Source organism: Dermacentor silvarum, chromosome 6 (genome assembly GCF_013339745.2).
Source record: "Dermacentor silvarum isolate Dsil-2018 chromosome 6, BIME_Dsil_1.4, whole genome shotgun sequence".
NCBI classification, from domain to species: Eukaryota; Metazoa; Arthropoda; class Arachnida; order Ixodida; family Ixodidae; genus Dermacentor; species Dermacentor silvarum.
The window spans coordinates 178312325-178333698 of record NC_051159.1 but is presented as its reverse complement, the minus strand read 5'-3'; the positions used below and the strand labels follow the sequence as shown (position 1 = coordinate 178333698).

Genomic DNA, 21374 nt, shown 5'->3' with positions numbered 1-21374 from the left:
TGGCGGATGATGATGATGATGATGATGATGATATAAACTTTAATTTTCGAGACGGTGTTCCCGAGCGTTTGAGCTGTGGATCACTCTAGGTGGGAGGGTCCCTCATTCCAGGAATCCTCTGGCCGCGATAGCATCCCGGGCTCTGGCGACAAGACGTCGTTGTTCGTTCAGGGCCGGGGTGGAGATCTTGGCCTCCCACGTCTCGGCGAGGAGGTTCACGTCTTCAGACGTTGTATGTTTAGTAACGGCGTCTTCGGGGCGCCACGGGCACTCTAGTAGCAAATGCGCCAGAGTGTCTGGCACGGCGCAGATCGGGCAGTTGTATGTGTGTAGTGTCGGGTGGATGCGATGCATGAGGATCCCATGGGTGTATGTATTGCTCTGCAGTCTTCGGAATGCGGTGCTTTCCTCTTTCGTCAGTTTTGGATGAGGTGGCGGTACACCCTGCGTCCCAATCGGTAGTGTTGGAGGATGGCTTTATACGTGGGGGGTATTGTCTCCGTTTCCGTTGCGTCACCAGGCGGTCGGGGGTCTCGCGAGGCGTCGAAAGAGGCCCGGTTGACGTGGTCGCGGGCCGCGGCGTGTGCCGCTTCGTTTCCCTCGAGCCCCTCGTGCCCTGGTACCCACGTGACGCAGGTGTAAGGGAGCGGAGTGCTTCTTTTCTGCAGAATTTTGACTGCTTCCACCGATATTCGGCCTCTCGTGTAATTACGCACTGCGGATTGGGAGTCCGTGAAGACTGCGACCGCGTTCGTGCTCGTGGTGGTGGCGAGGGCGATCGCCGCTTCTTCCGCTGTCTCCGAGTTCCGCACCCTGACTGTGGCGGATGCCAGTTCTTTGCCTCTCGAGTCAACCACACTCAGGGCGTAAGCGGTTTTTCCCGGGTATTTGGACGCATCTACGTAGCGAGCATCTGGATCGTGCTTGTGGCGTCTTCGGATGGCGTCGACTCGAGCGAGCCGGCGTCCCCGATGATGCTCGGGATGCATGTTGCGCGGTAGTTTGCCGATGCTCAGGGATTCTCTTAAGCATGGCGGTATCTTGACCTTGCGGTCCGCGTCGGAGATGTAGCGTTCTGCGTAGCCGAGGCGCGCAAGGACCGATCTGCCCGTCGGCGTGAGCTTCAGCCTCTCGAGTTGGTTGGTTTTCTGGGCTTCCACCAGCTCTTGCCAGGTGTTATGAGCACCCATTTTGAGAAGTCGGGTGGTAGATGCCACAGTGGTAGACCCATAGCGAGCTTCGTAGCTTTGCGGATGATGACATTGAGCTTGTCGACTTCGCAATTCTTGAGAGCCAGGTACGGGGTTGCGTACGTTATTCTGCTTGTCAGTAGAGCTTGAACGACTCTCAGGGTGTCTTGCTCCTTGAGACCACTGCGTCGATTAGCTACTCTCCTTACGAGGTGTGTGAGTTGGGAGATTGTGCGTTGGAGCCGTGGGAGCGTGGCGACTCCTGATCCATCTCGGTGGAGGTGCAAGCCGAGTACTCGAAGCGAGGCGACCTTCGGTATTTGGATCCCGTTGAGCGTGACGCATGGGTCTGGAGCTTCGTAGGTGGGAGGTCTACCCCTCGTGCGTGCCTTGAGTACGAGTAGCTCTGATTTCTCAGGTGCGCAGTGGAGGCCGCAGCTATCAAGGTAGTGCTCGATAACATCAACCGCTTCTTGAAGGCAACGTTCTTGCTCTCCGGTGCTCGTTCCTCGCGTCCAGAGCGTGATGTCGTCCGCGTAGAAGGCGTGACGCAGGCCTGAGATGTTTTCGAGAAGCCGGGGGAGCTTGAGGAGTGCCACGTTGAATAGGAGGGGCGACACGACGGAGCCTTGCGGCGTTCCCCTGTTCGGCAGCTTGAATTCCTTACTGCGTAAGTTGGATATCCCCACCGTGGCCGTCCGGCCGGTGAGGAAGTTACGGACATAGCCGTAGGTCTTTGAACCGCAGGCGGTCTCCTCGAGGTTTTGTAGTATCGCTTTGTGGCTGACATTGTCAAATGCGCCCTTCACGTCGATGGCAAGGACGCACGACTTGTTATTCTTGCTGAGGTGGTCAATGAGGTCATCCTTTAGGAGAAGAAAGACGTCTTGCGTAGAAAGAAGCTGGCGGAAGCCGAACATAGTGTCTGGATAGTGCCCATTGTCTTCGAGGTGCGATGTGAGCCGGTCGTGGACCATATGCTCAAACAGCTTACCAACGCACGAAGTGAGAGAGATTGGTCTCAGGTTCTCGAGAGCTGTGGGCTTGTTGGCCTTTGGTATCATGAGCACTTCCGAGTGCTTCCACGCGGCCGGCAGCTCTCCTTTGTCCCAGCACTCGTTGTAATACCGGAGGAGAGCCGTCAAGGCCTGTTGGGGCAGCTGTCGTAGGTGCTTGTTCACTATTCTGTCCTTGCCTGGGCTCGTGTTTCTCGTGAGCTTGGAGATGGCTGCTTGGAGCTCTGCTGGTGTGAAGGGCCGGTCCAAGTCAGCGTTGGGTCTGCCTTCATATTCTTTGAGTGGCGGGGTTGTCGCTGGTTGGGAGGGACCGCGGAGCTTGTTGCATAGTTCGCGGAGTAGGTCTTCCTCCGAGCCGTCGTAGTTGTGTGCTAATCGACGGATGTGTTGCCGTTGCTGCGTCTTGGTGGGACCTTCGTCGAGGAGAGCGCGCAGCAGGTGCCACGTTTTCTTGGTACTGAGCGTGCCCTGAAGCTTATCGCAGAAGGCGCGCCAGTTGTGTCTCGCTAGCTGTTCAGCATACTCCTGCGACTGTTCTGTCAATAGGGCGATTCTTTTCTTGAGTTGCGTGTTGAGTTTCTGCCTCTTCCATCTCTTGAGTAGGGCCCTTCTGGCCTCCCAGAGGTGGAGTAGGTGAGTGTCTATTGCGGGGTGATCGTCATCAAGTTGGATGATTTTTGTGAACCGTTCGGCGGTATCCAGGATCTGTTTGAGCCAGGCGTCGATGTCCGATATGGTAGTTTGATCGTCAAACTCGGTTCTGAAGGCATTCCATTGCGTTATTCTTGCCGTGCCAGTCCTGGCCGGTCGACGTGCGTGCTCGATGTCGAGTTGAACGATGTGGTGGTCACTACCAAGAGTGTCTGGGAGACAGGTCCAGATCGCGTTCTTCACATCCCGCGTAAAGGTAAGGTCGGGGTTGGTGTCTCTTGAGACGCTGTTTCCGATTCTCGTAGGCTGGAGCGAATCGTTCCACAACGTGAGGCCGTGTTGCTGAGTGGCGTCGTGGACTCTCGCGCCTTTCTTCGTAGTGGTGGCATAGCCCCAGGCCGTGTGCGGGGCGTTAAAGTCCCCTACGACTACGAGCCGGTGTCCTCTTGTGCGTTTTCGGAGTTCGCGGATGAAGTGATCGTAGTCCGCGAGCTGGTCTCGCGGTGGGCTGTATACGTTAGCCACGTAGAGGCTTTGATGCGACTTGCGGTCGGGTATGATTTCCACTATAGTGTTCTCAATCGTGGTGTCTTCTATCCTGTGTTCTTGGATGAATTCTTGGATGAATTCTTGGATGTGTTCTTGGATGGCGGATGAATTATCTTTTTTTTAATCCTCGAGGAAAGCCGTGCATCGCGAAGGGCCGGCAACACAGGCAGACCTTATGAAGCAGCGGCGACACAGGTTCATCCCGTTCCTTACATATTCCTCATATTCACATTCTTTATATGCAAATCACTATTTTTGCAGCTAACGACCGCACACATCTTCCCTTTATCGTTACACACTTTACAGCATGAATTTGGCACAGTGCATTAACGAACACCCACTTGCATTTCCGACAGCCTATCGCACAGTAGCAGGGCAGAAGCAGTAATGGTTTCGTATTCGTGCAGATTCGCTGAGGCAACGTATGGCGCGCGGCCGAAAGCACCATCTCGTTCCTCTAGAGCAAACTGCTCCGCGAAAAGGGTCAATAGCTCGGAGCCGCCGCGACGGCGGCAGAACTCTCGCTGACTCAGTGGCAAGTACATGTAGCCTTAACATGGGGCGACCAAAGAAGATCCGGACACCCGAAGAAGAAGCCGCTCATCTTGAAGCGCGTTGCGCGGCCAAGCGAGAATCTGCGCGTCGGCAGCGTGCCGATTCGGGATACCGTGCCTAGCAGCACTTCGCATTTCCTAGCAAAACTTAGCTTAGCCTACCCTAGGCTGGTATTTTGTAGCGATGCCTTTCCGGTAATAATGCCTTTTCGCGCTTATCGCCGTTTGTCAGTGGTCAGCGCGACGGTCCGCTCGCGTTATCAACGGGATCAGCCGACCGTGAGCGGTGGATGATAAGACTAGTATGGAATAAGTCATAAGGCATCGCTACAACATCGCGGCCTAGTAGAGCCTGGAAGAAGCTAGGTCGATCACCAGCTCCGCTGTTTACTCCAGCCTTGTACCACTAGCGCAAGCTGCCCACGTTTTTTTAAATCCCTGCCATTTTTGACTTATGCAATGGCGTTGCGGAGCGAAAAAAAAAAAAAAGCAGAACACTTTCAGGAAGCGCGACATGAGAGGAAGGACAACGGGCGCTACAGATTGCACGCAGCCGTCGCGGTCTTTGGCGCCGAGTTCCGCTGTTCAAGAAAACCTAGATACGGCGGCGAGGCCGAGGCGCGCGCTGATCATTTCATTGTCACGTTTCTGCTGTAGAGTCAACATTGAGCACTCGCTTCAAAAACAACGATCGCGAATGGCGGAAGATCATCGTTCAACGCAGTCTCTCAAGTAAGTATTTAACTTTATCCTCTTTTAAATGCCGTAGTGCGTACGGTGTTCTTATAGGCGGCAGTACTTGAGCGCAGGGTAGTCTACGAATTTGATGTTCGCGCCCATCCAGTTTCCGTGTACAAGAACAAAGCACTTGGGGGGGCGGGGTCAGAGAGCGATGACTATAGTTCAGTACATGTTAGCTTATCTTCAGTTACTCGGGTTCAGACACGTCCAGAGCGCATACGAGACGTTATGCAAAATACGATGATTCGGGTTACGGTTAAATTCTTCCAAACATTGCTCCTGGCAGATAGCACGACAAGGCCTCGTCAGATGGCGACCTTGGCCGGAAGGAGCGGACATTGACTGCTAAAAAATTTGAAGTGTTTCATAGGCTAATCAACAAAGCCTAGCTAATTAACTTCTTAGATGTTCAATTTAGAGCGCATATTATGATTGTGGCTTTCAAACCAAGTAATAACGAAATCATATCTACTAAGCAGAAATTTCCAACCTACCTATAATTCTTTGATGCCATTAAAAAAATTGTGACATAAAATGCATTGACGTTAACGTCAACAGTTTATCAAAAGCCTTCTTCCAGAGCTGGAAGAAACGAACTGGAACTCGAATGCATTAATCTTTTTTTTTTCTTCAAGATTTGGGTCTCAGACATGAGGAGATTGGTGTTAGTCTCTGAATTTATGTTAAGTGGACAGCTCTTATTTATTATTCGGTATCATTTCTGCACTTTCAACTTGTGCCTTAAGGTCATCGGTTAAAATTTTGTTGAGCGAAATTTTGTTAATTAGCAAAGCAAACATTGCAATTTGTGCTACAAGTAATGCTTACTTCACGTATTGGACGTTATATTTTTAATTGTCGATATCATGAAAATTTGTTCGAATTAAAGAAAGTAAAAGAAAAGCGGATGGTATTATAGTACGGTATAGCGAATTAACACACCGGGCGGCGTTGTACTCTTCAGTACCTTAGAGAGGGAAAGTGAGATGGGGATTGTCAGACAGGTTAACCGACAGTGACAAGTCTGGTTTGCTGCCTCACGTTGGGGGAGGGATAATGGAATAAATATTGAAAGAAAAGCATAATCGTAGCTTGAAGGAAGGAGATACTCTGGTATCAAATAATGCTTACAAAAAACAGTTGCAAAACCACTGCGCATAGTCTCGTAACGAGATACGCAAAAGAAGTTTGTCGCTTGCAGCTTGTATACTTCTAGGGGATTTCAGCACAATTTAGATAGAGCAGTTTATTTTCTATCACAGCGGAGGCAAGTTGGAAGAGAAATGAAAGAGCATAACATGCCATCCTGCATGGTTAGACCCTCTTTTACGTCTTTTACGTATAAGGGGCAGGCATAAACTTTTATTCATTTATCGATAACCAGGATAGAAAACAAGAAATGCAATCTACTTGGGCAAAGTTGATGAAATTTTGCTCGCGGCGACCTTACGCAACTCGAGATATTTGTTTTTCGTTCTAGCTATTCGAACACTCATTAAAATTATTTAACCACCTCAAATATGGAGCGTTTAAGCTATGTTAAAACAGTTTATTGTCGTCGGGAGCTCGAAAATAAATTGTCTATGTAATGTTCCCGTTCACGTCGTCTCTTTTCCGCTTTGCAAAGCGAATAAATAGAATAAAAATATAATATGTTCTGCACATTACGACTTCTAGCAACTATGTGCCAGCCTCATGGGGTAGCTTGTATCGTTATTTATTAGTCTCGCTATCATTAGTTGGGCGGAGGGGTACATTCATTACAATTTGCCGCTATAGCATAAGTCGCATCCCATTAACAATGAAAAAATATGACAACAGGAGCGCAAAATGCAATACGTAGGGCATAGAGTTAACAAAGCATAACTTTTCTGTTAACTGTGCGTGGTCCATCCACTGTCACGCAGGATACTACTAGGTGTGAGCACCATCCTCACTGCTCTTCTAGCGAGTGGTCTTGACGGCATCAAGCTGCCGTGCCCAGTTGGACGGGAATGTCCACAAGAGCTGCTCCCGCTGCCTCACTGCAACGCGTCTCAGTTGGCGGATGGCAGAGTAGAAGCCTTGTGCAAGATTCTCATCAAGGCGCCACCGCTGCTGTTTTTCATACCGTCGGACCCCGAGGTCATGACGCTGGACGAACTTCTCATCTCTGATGTCCCACTGGCGCACAATGAGGTCGCTGTGATGTCCCTCACGCGGGTGCATGTAAAAAAATGGGACGATTTTCCGCTCAGCTCGACAAACCGTTATGACTGTTTCATAAGCAATTCGAGCAGCTTATTGGAGCACGTCGCCTTGTATTCCTTCATGGTCTTCGTCAGACAGCTCGAGCTTAGTGTGACGTTCCCAAAGCCCGTGAAAATTGCAATCGCGAATTGCTCAAAAGCACAGGAAAGTTCGAAAGTCCACTGCGATGTCTACGGCTTTAAGAGGCGCTTCATAAATAACGACAGCTTACCCGCTCCCATGAAGAAGTTCCCCAGTATCGCCCTGACACTAGTGCTAATCTATCAGTGGAACGTGGAACACGCCGTCACCTCGAAAATAAATGTAACGTTCTCCGGGCGCGTCAAGAGCATTCCGTCTGTGGCCTTACAAATTATTGCCCCGTTCCGTTTTACACGCCTTGTTTTATACAGGTGCAACTTCAAGGAAATAAGGGGCGAAGACATACCGCTAATGCGCTATTTAAAACAACTAGATTTCGTTTATGCTCCGATCACTCGCGTGCATGCCAACGCATTTGACCTTATACCGGACATAGAGAACATTTCTCTCATAGGAACCAATCTAGCTTTTATCCCCGAGGGCGTGTTCAAATTGAATAAACTTCGTCGGTTAAATATGGCGGCGACAGTGACGTCTCCGAACGGGACCTTTCGTATTTGTCCGGGGATATGCAAGCAAACAAGCTCTCTTCTGGAGCTGATCTTAGCAGGGACGACTGTAGAGGACTTACGTGATGGCGTGTTTTGCGTATTTCGTAACTTGCAGTTTCTCGATCTTAGCAGATGTTCGATCAAAGTGCTGTATGGTTCCCCGTTTACATGTCTGTGGAATCTTCGTGAACTGGACATGCAGTCGAACCAAATCGTGTCGATTAGTGCGAAGGCCTATGCAGGCTTAAAGCGGTTAGAAATTCTTAACTTGAGAAATAACAAGATCAGCACTCTTTCCGGCGTTGCAATATTCGGAAACCTCGGATCGATCGAATTATTAGACGTCTCCTTCAACCAGATTAAGAGCCTGGAACACTTCAGAGCTGACAGAACATCTGTAAGGTTCCTAGACTTATCCCACAACTTCATTTCCAACTGGAGAGTGCCACTGTTTTCTCTGATGCACGGCTTACGCACACTTGTGCTCTCATCGAACTTAATGTACACAATAGACAGCCGCACGCTCCAGGATATTCAGCACGTAGAAACGATTAACCTTTCAGACAATCCCTGGGATTGTGGCAGCTGTTTGCTGAATAATCTACATGTTCTCTTAAACAGCAGTGCGAAACGTAGTGCTAACGAAGTAGTGTGCAGAGAACCAGAGAGGTACGCTAATTTAACTGCAATCAATGTAAAATGGAATTCGGACATATGCGGCCCTGTAGACTTCTACGCGGCAGTGTGGGTGCCGCTGCTTTTCACCACCCTCGCTATCACTGTTATCAGCTACGGATTGTACACGAAGCGCTGGTACATGATGTATGCACTTTTGTACTTACGGGTTAAGATAAAGAACTACAAACGGCAGTCCCACTCTGGCCGTTTTATGTGGGACGCCTTCTTGTGTTACCATATTTCTGATGCCAGTTGGACCAGGAACGTTCTCTTAGCAAAACTGGAATCCCCGCCCATGCGGTATCGCGTTTGCGTCGCGGAACGAGATTTCATTCCGGGAATTCCAATAACCGAGAACATCTGCCGCTGCATCTCTCAAAGTCGGGTGTCTCTATTCGTCATTAATGCAGAATTCTGCCGAAGTCGCTGGTGCATGTTCGAGATGATGCTTGCGCAGCATCGCCTGTTCGAGTCTGAGAGGGATGAGCACATCGTGTTCATCAAGAAAGGCCCGATCGATGAGTCCGAAATAACTCCGATGCTGTCGTATCTCATAACGTCGAGAACGTACATTGATGTGCCCCAAAGTGGGAGCGATGAACGCCTGCAAGACATTTTTTGGCTGCAACTCCAAGTGGCGCTGCAGCAATAAGTCCAGAACACCGAACTCGCATTTTTCGTTGCGTATATGTCCGAAGGGCTGTGCTTTATAATTAACCGAACTCGTGTTCACTTATTGTGGTCTCGCTCATTCGAGACAGTGCCACCGCCATATTTAGCATGCACTGCCGAAAAAGAGAGCGATATTTTCTTGCCAGTGGAATCGACAGACTGAAAGAAGTTTCTTGCTGAAATTGGAGGATAAAATCACCATGTAAACCCGAAGACGTGCGCTATGTCATTCGTTATGTATTACTTGCTGAGCGACGACCAGGCGAATTCAAGGACCAGAGCTGCGTGAGCACGATAAAGCCTATAAAGCGTTCTAAAGAGCGCTGTCGCCAGTGGAGTGTTGGGTTTTGTTGCACTTTTAATGTGTTTTCTAACTTTTCTTTGTTTCCTATGACACAGAATAAGAAAACCAACATGTAATGAAGCTTTTTTTTTTTTAATAGAGGACACGAATCTCCTGCATATGTTTTCCCAACGTTATCACAGAGGCCGCTATACCAACTGCTTTGTGTGGCAGCGTATGTAAGATCAAGCAATTTAAGAATCAAACGATTTATTCAGGAGATAAAATGACTGCCGGAGAAAAGAAAAAAAAAGGTTTGCTGGAGGTGTTGCAAATTTCTCACCATCAACATCAACAAGTAACGCAACACTCGGTCCGGCTGGTTTCTTCATCTTTGTGGTTCACGTAATTGTACTTTTTGTACTATGCTTTGTTTGTACAGTAAAACGTACTGGAGTCTCGACGAAATGCTGTTATTTAAAACAGGGAGACACTGTCCGGAGCGTATAACTGACGCCATAATAGCGTATGCAGGCTTTTAAATATTTCTGCTCTTTCTGTGTTAGTGGTTTAAACACATTTGGCCTCATACATTATGTCTCCTAGCCGCTGGTGCTCATTTGTAGCACGGAAGGGCAAATAAGTGTTCCTGGTGCCCTTCCTCAGCCACTGTTTAGATACAACGGCGACATTCGCGACATAAATATCACCGATTGCGTGATATATATGTGTCTGTGCCCCTACACTTGGTGGGAATTGTCGGGTCAAAATCACAATGTTCAGCATTATGAAAAGACCGGTTCTCACTTAGCGAAGTAGTAGTAGAAACTTTATTTTACTTTGCGGTACTAGGGCAAGGATGGGTGGGTCCCCTAGTCCAGGGCTCCATTGGCCTGTGCGGCTCGCTGGGCTTGGTAAAGCAGATCAACTTGGCTCTGCCGATCCTTGCTGGCAAGCCAGACCTCCCACTGCCTTTCAATTGAGTTTGTCCCTAATAAGGGTGAGTTAATTTCGGGTGGCCTGATCCTACACGTCCACTTTATGTGGGAGAGAGATGGCCGCTCCCAACACCACGGACATGTGTCCGGGTATTGCGTTGGGTGGATTTTATTGAAGATTAATAGATTCGGGTACGTGTTTGGTTGTAGCCGGCGCCAATCCCTAGGCTGCCCTAGTTCGAGTTTGGGGTGTGGTGGGCTGAATTTCTGCCTTTCTTTTCTCTGGGATTCAAGGATGTCGCAGGGGGTGATCGGAGGTTCTTCGAGAGTTTCTATCGGCGCTCGGATAGTGAATCCGCGAGCTATGCCGTCTGCTCTCTCGTTACCTTCTGGCCCGCGTTTGCATGGTACCAGGTGATCGCGTGATATTGTTGCACGTGTTCTCCTAGAATCCTCGCCGTAATTTTTGATACAGTTCCCGTCATGTATACTCGTAGACGGCATGCTGACTGTGAGTCAACTTTGCCACCATTGCGGCGCCGCTCCATCAACTACTTCCTTCCGGAGCTCCCTACGTATGGTCGGGCGAATTCCAAACTGCTTTTGACGCCCTGAAACGTGCCCTCACGTCGGAACCTGTTGTTTGACATTTCGACAACACCGCACCCACTCTTCTACATACTGACGCCAGCGGCCACAGTATCGGCGCTGTTCTTCTGCAACGTCCGCAAAATTCCGAAGAACGTGTGGTCGAATACGAAAGCCGCGTGCTAACAGCTGCACAGAAAAATTATACGATTACCGAGAAAGAGTTTCTCGCCGTTGCTTGGTCCGTTCAAAAATGTCGGCCTTATCTGCACGGCCACCATCTTACGGTCGTTACTGATCACCACGCCTTATGCTGACTGACGGCGCTAAAGAATTTAACGGGACGTCTCGGCCGTTGAATACTTCGTTTACAAGAATACGACTTCGACGTCACCTACAAGTATGGAAAGAAACACCAGGATGCCGATGCTCTCCCTTGTTGTCCCCTACCACCGTCTTCAAACGCTGCCTGCTTACCACCTTCCATGAGCAAACCGCAGGACTTGTCTTCTGCATTTCCTTCGCTCGCAGCTCTTGACCGGCTGCCATCCAGCCATTCTCATACGTTCGTATCTTGCCAACGTGGTGACTCCTACTGCCACTCCGTTATAGAACCTATTCGCGGATCATCTCGCATACCTAACGCTCGGCTCCATCGGCAGTTGAAGAACTTCAAGATCGAAAATTCGATGCTATACCGGTACGTGTTTCATCCCGAAGCACACCGTTGGGTTCCTGTGGTTTCCCGATCACTTCGGGCCCGGAGACCTTTCACTACGATACCACTGCCGGTCACTTTCGTTTCCATAAAACCTATTGGCGAATCCGGAGCCGCTTCTCTTGGCCTGGATTGCAACAAGCGTAACGAAATATGTGGCTTCCTGCTCGCTTCCTGGACTGCTCCAACCTGTCCCGTGTCCTGAAGCTCCTTTCGCAGTCATTGGTATCGACCTGTATGGACCGCTACCCTTATCGGCTGGCGGTAAACGATGGATTGTCACAGCTGTAGACCACTTGACACGGTACGCTGAAACAGCCGCACTACCTTCCGGTTCCATAGCGGAGGTTGCATCCTTTTATTGCGATAGCAATTATATGGACACTTCCACCGGATTTCTGCCGTCGTCGTCGCCGTCGCCGTGAGGTTCCGTATAGATAAAATCTTCGCCTCGCGCCGTATGCCCGAGCGGAAGCGTGCGGGGACGCACGCTGTCACGGAGAGCGAACGCACTCAATCTCCCACGCGCAAGCAAGGAAGCGGGTAGCGAGCGCCGGAGGGAGCGAGGGGGGGGGGGGGGCGCACTTTTACTCTGCCAACAACCGCGTTCGTCGCTCGCCCCGCACCGTCTCTTATCTCCACATGGCTCTGACCTTTATGCGCTGTGCATTCGCCGCTCAGTTTCCGTTGAAGCGATAGACCGCACGTACCTTCGCCCGCTGCGGCGTATATGCGCTTGCTGCCAGCGTTTTGACAGTCGTTGTCTGCAGTCATTCAGTGTGATCTATTGATGTTTGTTTGTGCGCGCTCACACCCCAGTTAGTAATAGTCGGGCCACATTTTCCAACCCACGTTACACATGCAATGCTGCCCGGATCGGCAGTGCAGCGCTACAGGTGTGTCCCTTCGCACGCGCTGCCCAAGGGCAGCGCTTCTCATCAACACCACCGTTTCACACGCGCCTTCTCGTGGTCATCGAGTCTCTCTTTATGTCGGTCTACTTACGCCGCAGCACACCTGCTTACTTAATCAGCTCATGTTCACTACAATTCATATTGTTACCAAAGCCGCTCACCTTACTTCGTATGACATTGCTGTGTTGCTATCGCATTCATTGCTTCGCCCTTAGGGCGAAACTGTGACATTTTTTCTTGGAAGCCATCTTTTTACGACACGGAGCCCCACGTGTCCTTTTGAGTGACCGCGGCAGGACGTTTCTGTCTAAACTTCTCGACGATGTTCTCCGTGCGTCCAATACCATCCATAAAACGACTTCCAGCTACCACCCTCAAACTAATGGCCTCACAGAGCGGTTTCATCGCACGCTGTCCGACATGATATCAATGTACATCAACCCTAAGCACACCAATTGGGATGTCATTCTCCCATTTGTCACTTTCGCATACAACATGGCCGTCCAACGCACTACGTGGTACTCGCCCCTTTTTCCTTGTGTGTGCTCGTCAACCGATCACTATCCTCGACGTTTCTTTCTTTGGTGTCCCCGTGCCCTCGTTCACATCAGTGTGTGAGCAGTTTGTTTCGCGCATTGCCCGGTGTCGCCAACGCGCCCGCCACAACACCGACGCCAGTCGACAAGACCGCAAAACTCGCTATGATGCATCCCACCGTGTCGTTTTTTTTCCACCCTGGAGACGATGTGTTGCTGCGGACTCCAGTTCGCGCTCCTGGCTTATTCGAGAAATTTCAGTCCCGTTTTATCGGGCCCTACACTGTTCGGGAACAGACTTCGCCAGTTAACTATCGTGTCACTCCCGTTGTTACGCCTTTGGACAGCCGCTGCCGTGCCACAGAGATTGTGCATGTTTCACGTTTAAAGCCTTTCATACGGCGTTCGCCGCCATAACCAGCGGCCAGGTTTGCCGCTTCCACACGCGGGGGAAATTGTGTGAGCCTTATATTACCCCTTCATCTTCTCCATCTGTATATATTCATTATCATGGCCAGCGTCATTCTCTTCAGCGCGCGGCCTGCACAATAAACCGTCGAAGTTTAAGAGCTGTCTCGCAATATAGTATACATATGACGGCCGGACCTCCGCCGAAACGTCAATAAACCGCTTCATACGCGCGTCTACTTCACTGTGATATATAGTATGGTTTATGTATGTTACATGTAAAAGACCAGCATAGCTATGTATAAATGTGTATAGCAGCATATGTGTGAGACACCAACTCTTCATATCAGACAATGAGTAGCCGACGCCTATTTTTTTGTCATGTCAATAAAAAAGCATAATGCTTTAAAGGAAACGCGAAGTCATTCCTCATCAAGAAAGCGATGGAGTCAAAGAGTTCGCTGTGGCAGTCGGTCTAAAAAATTGACTCGCCATCCGGGCCCTGCGAAAGTGGATGTCCAGCGAAGCTGTGGAAAACCACCAACTACTGAGGGGGTATGCAATGCTTTATGGCTTCAGAGTAACGGTAGTAGTGCTATTTTAGGAATGGGAGTAATGGTAATTTTGACAGCACAACGCCACCCATAATGGTGCTGCAACAACATTGAAATCATTTGCTAGGCTGGTTATTTTAAATAAGAAAGGCTAGTGACGTCACGCCGCACGTCGTAAACTGCCATCGCCGCGGCAGCTTGCGTAACAGTAATCGTTACCGGGAAACGTATGCGGGGAGCGCTACGTGCTTCGCATTGTTATCAGGAGCGGATTATCATCAATTATGTGGTTCGGATGCTTCTTTTGGGCTTGTTCTATATTGAAACGAATGCTGTTCTGTATGTTGTATGCGTGATTCCAAAGAATGCATGCACTTCTCGCTTCATTTTGCCGAGTGCTTGAAGCCTGCTTCTATACTCCGCCGCGGGTCGGCCCGGTATTGCACTGCACCTCCGGGATTGGTCCAATTTTTGTCCACGGACGCGGAGACGAAAAATGCCTACCAACTAGAGGTTAACAGTTCCGCTGTAAAACTGAGCAAACCGGAACGCTGGTTGACAGCTAGACGAGAGTGAAGCAATTGATAACTCTGAGTGAAGGAAGATTGCACACCACTGAATAACGGCTGAAATCCGCAAGGTTGGGGAAATTTGTAAAAATGAAATTTCGACTTCAAGATGGGGACCGACAAAGGAAAACACACTGTGGATAAAATTTGGATGAAAAGAGGTAAAGGGCCGTTGACAAAGTACCTATTGAAACGTCTGAGGCACCTTACCTCTGTTCGTCCGATGTTTATCCCACAAAATGAACGCTAGCATCTATATGAAAGTAATATGAAAATCTATGCGGCCTCCTTAAAAAAAAGCCCTCATCCCAGCCCTCGCTGATTCTTTTTTTTTTCTTTTTAGAACCAGATTTAGTATAGGTTTCAGTTTAGTTCCAGGCATTTGGTTTACACGAGGGGGTCCCATAGTCAGACTGTATTGGGACCCCTTTGCAAAACAATGGTTCTCTTAATGTTGCGAATTAGAACGGCAAATGACCTCGAACTTCTGAACTAACAAACCTTCTAGCCCGTGGTCAACATACTGAACCCTCTCACGCGTCCCTATAAATTTAGAGTCACGTAGTCTCCTGGCGCCGAGACTAGTTCAATAATCCTCGTAGCTCACTCAGTTCGACAGCGTGTTCGTCTGCTGCCACGAGCCAGCAAAGTTTGGTTGGCGAACTGCGTCTCGTACGCTCGGATAATCAGTGCGTCCCGACAGTGCTACTCAGGCGTGTCAATGGCGTTGTTCTTGTCGGCCTTCGCTAGAACAATCAATAAAAATAACAGTCTTGGAAAGAAGAGTGCACATACAACAAGGCGCAAAATGAATACAAAAGAAAAAGGAGGAGAAAGGCAGTTGAATAATATGTGAAACTGACACGACAACGCAAAGCTCGGAAAAGAACAATGACAGCGAGTTGTGAAAAATATCAAGGTCATGAAAATAAGCGTTATAAATGATCTGTCTTCTGTGGACGAGTTGTGGGTTGGTGATGACAGGCGGGAACATGGAAAGCTCTGTGTTCTCTGGTGATCTTGCGCGGAATACGAAACATGATACAACTGAGAAGTTCAGGGCAGGTGAGTATATACCGTGAATGAGTTTGAAATGAAACAGAAGGGGTCAGCGCGATTACGTCGGCAGCGAAGTAAGGGCAATGGCAATAATCCAACGGTACTAGAGCAAGGCCTAGTGTCCGTGTTAGCAAAGAAGTGATGACATATGCTTAGAAACGTTTCCCGGACCAGATCTATAATGTTGGTGTTGGGTCTAAAAAAATGTCACAGTTTCGCCCTAAGGGCGAAGCAATGAATGCGATAGCAACACAGCAATGTCATACGAAGTAAGGTGAGCGGCTTTGGTAGCAATATGAATTGTAGTAAACATGAGCTGATTAAGTAAGCAGGTGTGCTGCGGTGTAAGTAGACCGACATAAAGAGAGACTCGATGACCACGAGAAGGCGCGTGTGAAACGGTGGTGTTGATGAGAAGCGCTGCCCGTGGGCAGCGCGTGCGAAGGGACACACCTGTAGCGCTGCACTGCCGATCCGGGCAGCATTGCATGTGTAGCGTGCGTTGTAAAATGTGGCACGACTATTACTAACTGTGGTGTGAGCGCGCACAAACAAACATGAATAGATCACACTGAATGACTGCAGACAACGACTGTCAAAACGCTGGCAGCAAGCGCATATACGCCGCAGCGGGCGAAGGTACGTGTGGTCTATCGCTTCAACGGAAACTGAGCGGCGAATGCACAGCGCATAAAGGTCAGAGCTGTGTGGAGATAAGAGACGGTGCGGGGCGAGCGACGAACGCGGTTGTTGGCAGAGTAAAAGTGCCCCCCCCCCCCACCGCTCCCTCCGGCGCTCGCTTCCCGCTTCCTTGCTTGCGCGTGGGAGATTGAGTGCGTTCGCTCTCCGTGACAGCGTGCGTCCCCGCAAGCTTCCGCTCGGGCATACGGCGCGCGGCGAAGATTTTATCTATACGGAACCTCACGGCGACGGCGACGGCGACGCCGACGGCAGAAATCCGGTGGAAGTGTCCATATAATTGCTATCGCAATAAAATGCGATTCCAGACGCCTCACGCGTATTGCAGTTGAGGAAGACAGACTGTTGTGTACAACTTGCGGAACGCTGTAGGAGAATTGAATTCGCTGGATATTCTGTAAACAGAGCTAAGAGAGCGCATACGCCGCATTGGAACGCGTTTAGTGTGAGCTGAAATCGTAAGGGTGTATCAAAAAGTACACCGAGATCATTGATCTCATGGAAATTACAAAGTGGTACAGCATCTACACAATAAGAAAAAGAAATGCTTGCTGTTTTGCTTGTCAATGTCATGACTTTGGCCTTAGCAGCAATCAAGGCGAGGTTATTATCTTTGCACCATTTAGAAATAGAAAACAGGTCGGACTGCAGGATGCGACAGTCATACTCATATAATAATATCACCATAATATTATAATCATGTAATATTAACCATAATAATACGTTTATTGCCACTAATGAAAACAGTACATTTATTCAGGCCTATCTGCCATCGCCATTGATGGCTTCAGCGGTAGAGCCTGGCATGCAGCGACACCATACACGGTACGTTAACAGAAAAACATTAAGCAGCGAACTCGAGTATAGCATACCCGCCGCGGTGGCTCAGTCAGCTAAGGCGTTGCGCTGCTGAGCACGAGGTCGCGGGATCGAATTCCGGCCGCGGCGGCTGCATTTTGATGGAGGCGAAATGGAAAACGCCCGTGTGCTTACGTTGTAGTGAACGTTAAAGAATCCCAGGTGGACAAATTAATCCGGAGCCCTCCACTACGGCGTGCCTCATAATCAGATTTGGTTTTCGCACGTAAAACCCCAGAGAGAAGAGAAGGGAACGATTATAGCATACGAGAAAAAAGTAGGAAGATGATTGAAGGTCCTCGTAATTCTAGTTCACGTTGTTCCAGTTTACATTATTACCGCTTGCGCCGTTTGTGACGTAGGATGCCACTCCCAGTTGGAGCCCTGCTGCTGAGTGCCCACGCATCACCCGCAAATGAGTGCGACTTTCTTGCCAGCTGGCACAGTTATATCAACATATCGGACCCGTACCTCTCTATTCTGTCTGCCTTTTCAAGCAGCTCAAGGTGGGCGTAATATTTAAAAACCTGGTTGACATATCTGCTGCGTACTGCTTTACCCACCGAAGGCAGCTTATGCAATCTTTTCGCTTTTATGGACTTATTTTTACATTACGATCATTTCCCTGGCAAGTTACGGAAATCTTCCGAGATCGCCCTACCTTTTGAGTTGTGGGCGACTGGAACCTTGTTTACATTGTGGTAGGGAGAAGAGATAGAAACCGTTTAATGTACGATGAAGATGTCAGCTCTGATATATGAGGGGCTTACTACTTCAGATCTTATCCAGTTGGACCATTCTCGTCTGTTAAAGCTAGGTTGTGGTAGACAGATTGAGGTAGAAAGTACCTCGCCTACTCCATTTCTCTATATTTTACAGCAAAAGCTAAAGAAGTTGGACTAACTGGACAGCAGCGGCGTATCGCATACTACTTTTTCCCATCATCACTCTTAGTACTGCTCTACTTTGCTGTTTTTTTTCCCCTTGCCTCTTACTCCAATGTGCAGTAGCAGGTCAGAGGCACGCTCCTCCAGCCAGATTTCCCGTTTTTCCTCTCGTTAAAACTTTTTTTCTCTCCCTCTACTATTTAAGGACAAGAAAATAACCAAAATAATAATAAAGACAGAACAACTAGGCTAAACGAACAAATAAAGCCCAGATGATGAGAAAAAGGTAATAGAAAATGTCCTGGCTGGCGTAAGTATAACACTTCTGTCCCAGCGTGCTACGAAATCATTATTCTGCATTTGTCCTCGTATATCGAGCGAATACACTGTTGTAAGGAAAGTGAATATAACCTTCGCCAAAAGGGCATTTCCACAGCCTTGATGAAACGTTTCATTTTTTCCACAGTCACGCAGTTACCAGAGAAATTTCAAGCAGGTAAAGAAGGGTGGCATACTGCACATGTGCTACCTGAAGCCGCTCCAGTTTTACACTCGCAGTTCACTAGCGTGCATCGGTTAGCTTTTGACCTCATTTGAGACACAAGGTTAATGCATTTGCGAGGTAGGAAAAAAAGAAACTCATGCATTTAATTTACATAAAATAATTATAGCTAAGGTAAATAAATATTGTGATGCGTCAATTACATTCAGCTACGCTGCATTGTCGTTTGTTTTCTTTCGTGTCATTAATGACATTTTATTTTATGGCAATTGACCTAGTAACCTATAGGCAAAGTGAACTTTCCCTTAAAACAATAAATTTGAATGGGTTGAGAAAATGTACAACGGGTGAGCCATCAGCATAAGTTTAGAGTCAAGTTTAGAACGTCACGTACGCAAAATCACCAGAATGTGCGACGTGCTGATCGTTCTGCAGCCAGGTTATAAGCAAACAGTCCAAAATGTACGTTTTGGAACCTGAATTGGGCCAGTGTTGCAAATGACGGCGACCACTGAAAGGCAACAGGACATTCTGGCCACGTCCGACTTGTCGACGTTTAAATTTATGCTGACGATAGTCACTTACTGCGAAAACATAGAAAGTTGGGGCCAGTTGGTGCGCTTGCAAACTCAAGAAGACAACGCAAAATGACTAACACATATCGGAGGAAAACTGACATTCACTGTCAGTGATTCTGAGTCCCTGAAGAGTCGTGCTAACTTATGTCAATACAAAGAGTTGTATCGGACATGTAGATACGAACGATGAGTAGATGATATGTAAAATCTATGGTTACAAGGTTCTCTTCAGCAAGTTACATGAACCCAAATTGCCACCTTTTGTATTTCAGAGATAGGAAGCACACACCAATGATGTTGTCTTATTACATACGTGGCTAACTGTGGATAGTTCAGCGAACTTTGGTCAACAGATGAAGACACTGTCACACAATTTCGAGGTTGACTCTGTAGCACGGCTCAGTAGACTGCTGTTCACGGCAGTAACGGTCACAACTTAGCTGCGGCAATGGCAGTTCTGTAGGGCACGGCAGCGTAGTGCTGCAAGTTTGCGTCCGCAACATCAGATTACATTAATACCATAGTTCACGGTTACCGCCCTACAACCACCATCCCCAGCACCTCAAGACACAATATCCGCGTGAGCATCACACCAAAAAATGTCACAGTTTCGCCCTAAGGGCGAAGCAATGAATGCGATAGCAACACAGCAATGTCATACGAAGTAAGGTGAGCGGCTTTGGTAGCAATATGAATTGTAGTAAACATGAGCTGATTAAGTAAGCAGGTGTGCTGCGGCGTAAGTAGACCGACATGAAGAGAGACTCGATGACCACGAGAAGGCCCGTGTGAAACGGTGGTGTTGATGAGAAGCGCTTCCCGTGGGCAGCGCGTGCGAAGGGACACACCTGTAGCGCTGCACTGCCGATCCGGGCAGCATTGCATGTGTAGCGTGCGTTGGAAAATGTGGCCCGACTATCACTAACTGAATGAACAAGCGTAGTGTGAGCGCGCACAAACAAACACGAATAGATCACACTGAATGACTGCAGACAACGACTGTCAAAACGCTGGCAGCAAGCATACGCCGCAGCGGGCGAAGGTGCGTGCGGTCTATCGCTTCAACGGAAACTGAGCGGCGAATGCACGGCGCATAAAGGTCAGAGCCGTGTGGAGATAAGAGACGGTGCGGACGAGCGACGAGCGCGGTTTTTGGCAGAGTAGAAGTGCCGCCCCCCCCCCCCCCCCCCGCTCCCTCCGGCGCTGGCTTCCTGCTTCCTTGCTTGCGCGTGGGAGATGAGTGCGTTCGCTCTCCGTGATAGCGCGCGTCCCCGCACGCTTCCGCTCGGGCATACGGCGCGCGGCGAAGATTTTATCTATAGGGAACCTCACGGCGACGGCGACGCCGACGGCGACGCCGACGGCAGAAATCCGGTTGAAGTGTCCATATAAAACACCAGCAGGTATGGGCAACCAGCGCTGAAACTTCGCGTGCCAGCAGCAGCGCCATAACACACAGCCTAGCGAGCGGTAGAAACAGTTTTCAGCAGCACATGCTGCGATTGCGTTATCAATTACACCGCTCATCTTGAGGTACATGTGTCCATGTTTTGGCCTGACTGGGAACCGGCGTGCTAGAACGTATGAGCGCATGCGTTTTTCTCCACAGCGCATCAGAGCGCATCCACAGCGCACGTTGATACAGGCGCGCGTCTGCTATCATTCAAAATGTACCATTTTCGGGGACCTCCCTATCGGATGGTGTCAGCATATTTCAGCTGCACACCCAAACTGCCGTAGCGCCTCCTGGCCAGCGCTGGTTACCCATAGGCTCCGGCCAGTGACGAGGTGGTGCTGCGGATGATGATGATGATGATTTATTGGCATCCCCTTTGAAACGGGGCGGCGACAAATAGTCACCTAGCCTGCTTGATTTAATCAGGTATACTATACATGTTCTTTATCTTGCATTTTTGTATACCTATCATTATTTTTCTTTTTCAAAAATTTACCTTGTACCGCTGCCTATGATTTTAAGAGATCAGGTCGCATCCATCTTTTCCCTACTTTTTTTCCACCAGTACTCTAATCGTCTCTTGCTGATCTCTACGGCTGATCTGTTTATGTTTCCTTCCACTTTAAACCCAAGCGCTTCTGGGAGTTGCACGTTACCTACGGTTCTCGCTGGGTGGATCCCGTCGCATTCCATTAGGATGTGCTGAGTGGTCTCTGGATCTTTACTGCAGCATACACATGTCTCATCTAATTCCGAATATTTGTTCCGATATGTTTTCGTCCTTAGGCAACCGGCTCGAGCCTCAAATAGCAAGGCACTGCCCTTTGTGTTATCGTACAGATTTTCCCTTCTAATTTCTTTCTTCTCATTCTTGTAAATCTCCATTGTCCTTTT

General features: G+C 48.9%; 1 protein-coding gene across 1 annotated transcript; it reads left to right on the top strand.

The window, feature by feature from the left end:
• Nucleotides 1-4589: 4589 nt before the first annotated feature.
• On the top strand, nucleotides 4590-8913 carry LOC119457074 (toll-like receptor 4). Its single transcript, XM_049669198.1, has 2 exons — nucleotides 4590-4692; nucleotides 6609-8913. The coding sequence occupies exons 1-2, from the start codon at nucleotides 4658-4660 to the stop codon at nucleotides 8911-8913; spliced, it is 2340 nt and encodes a 779-aa protein (XP_049525155.1). The 5' UTR covers nucleotides 4590-4657.
• The last annotated feature ends 12461 nt before the right edge of the window (nucleotides 8914-21374 follow it).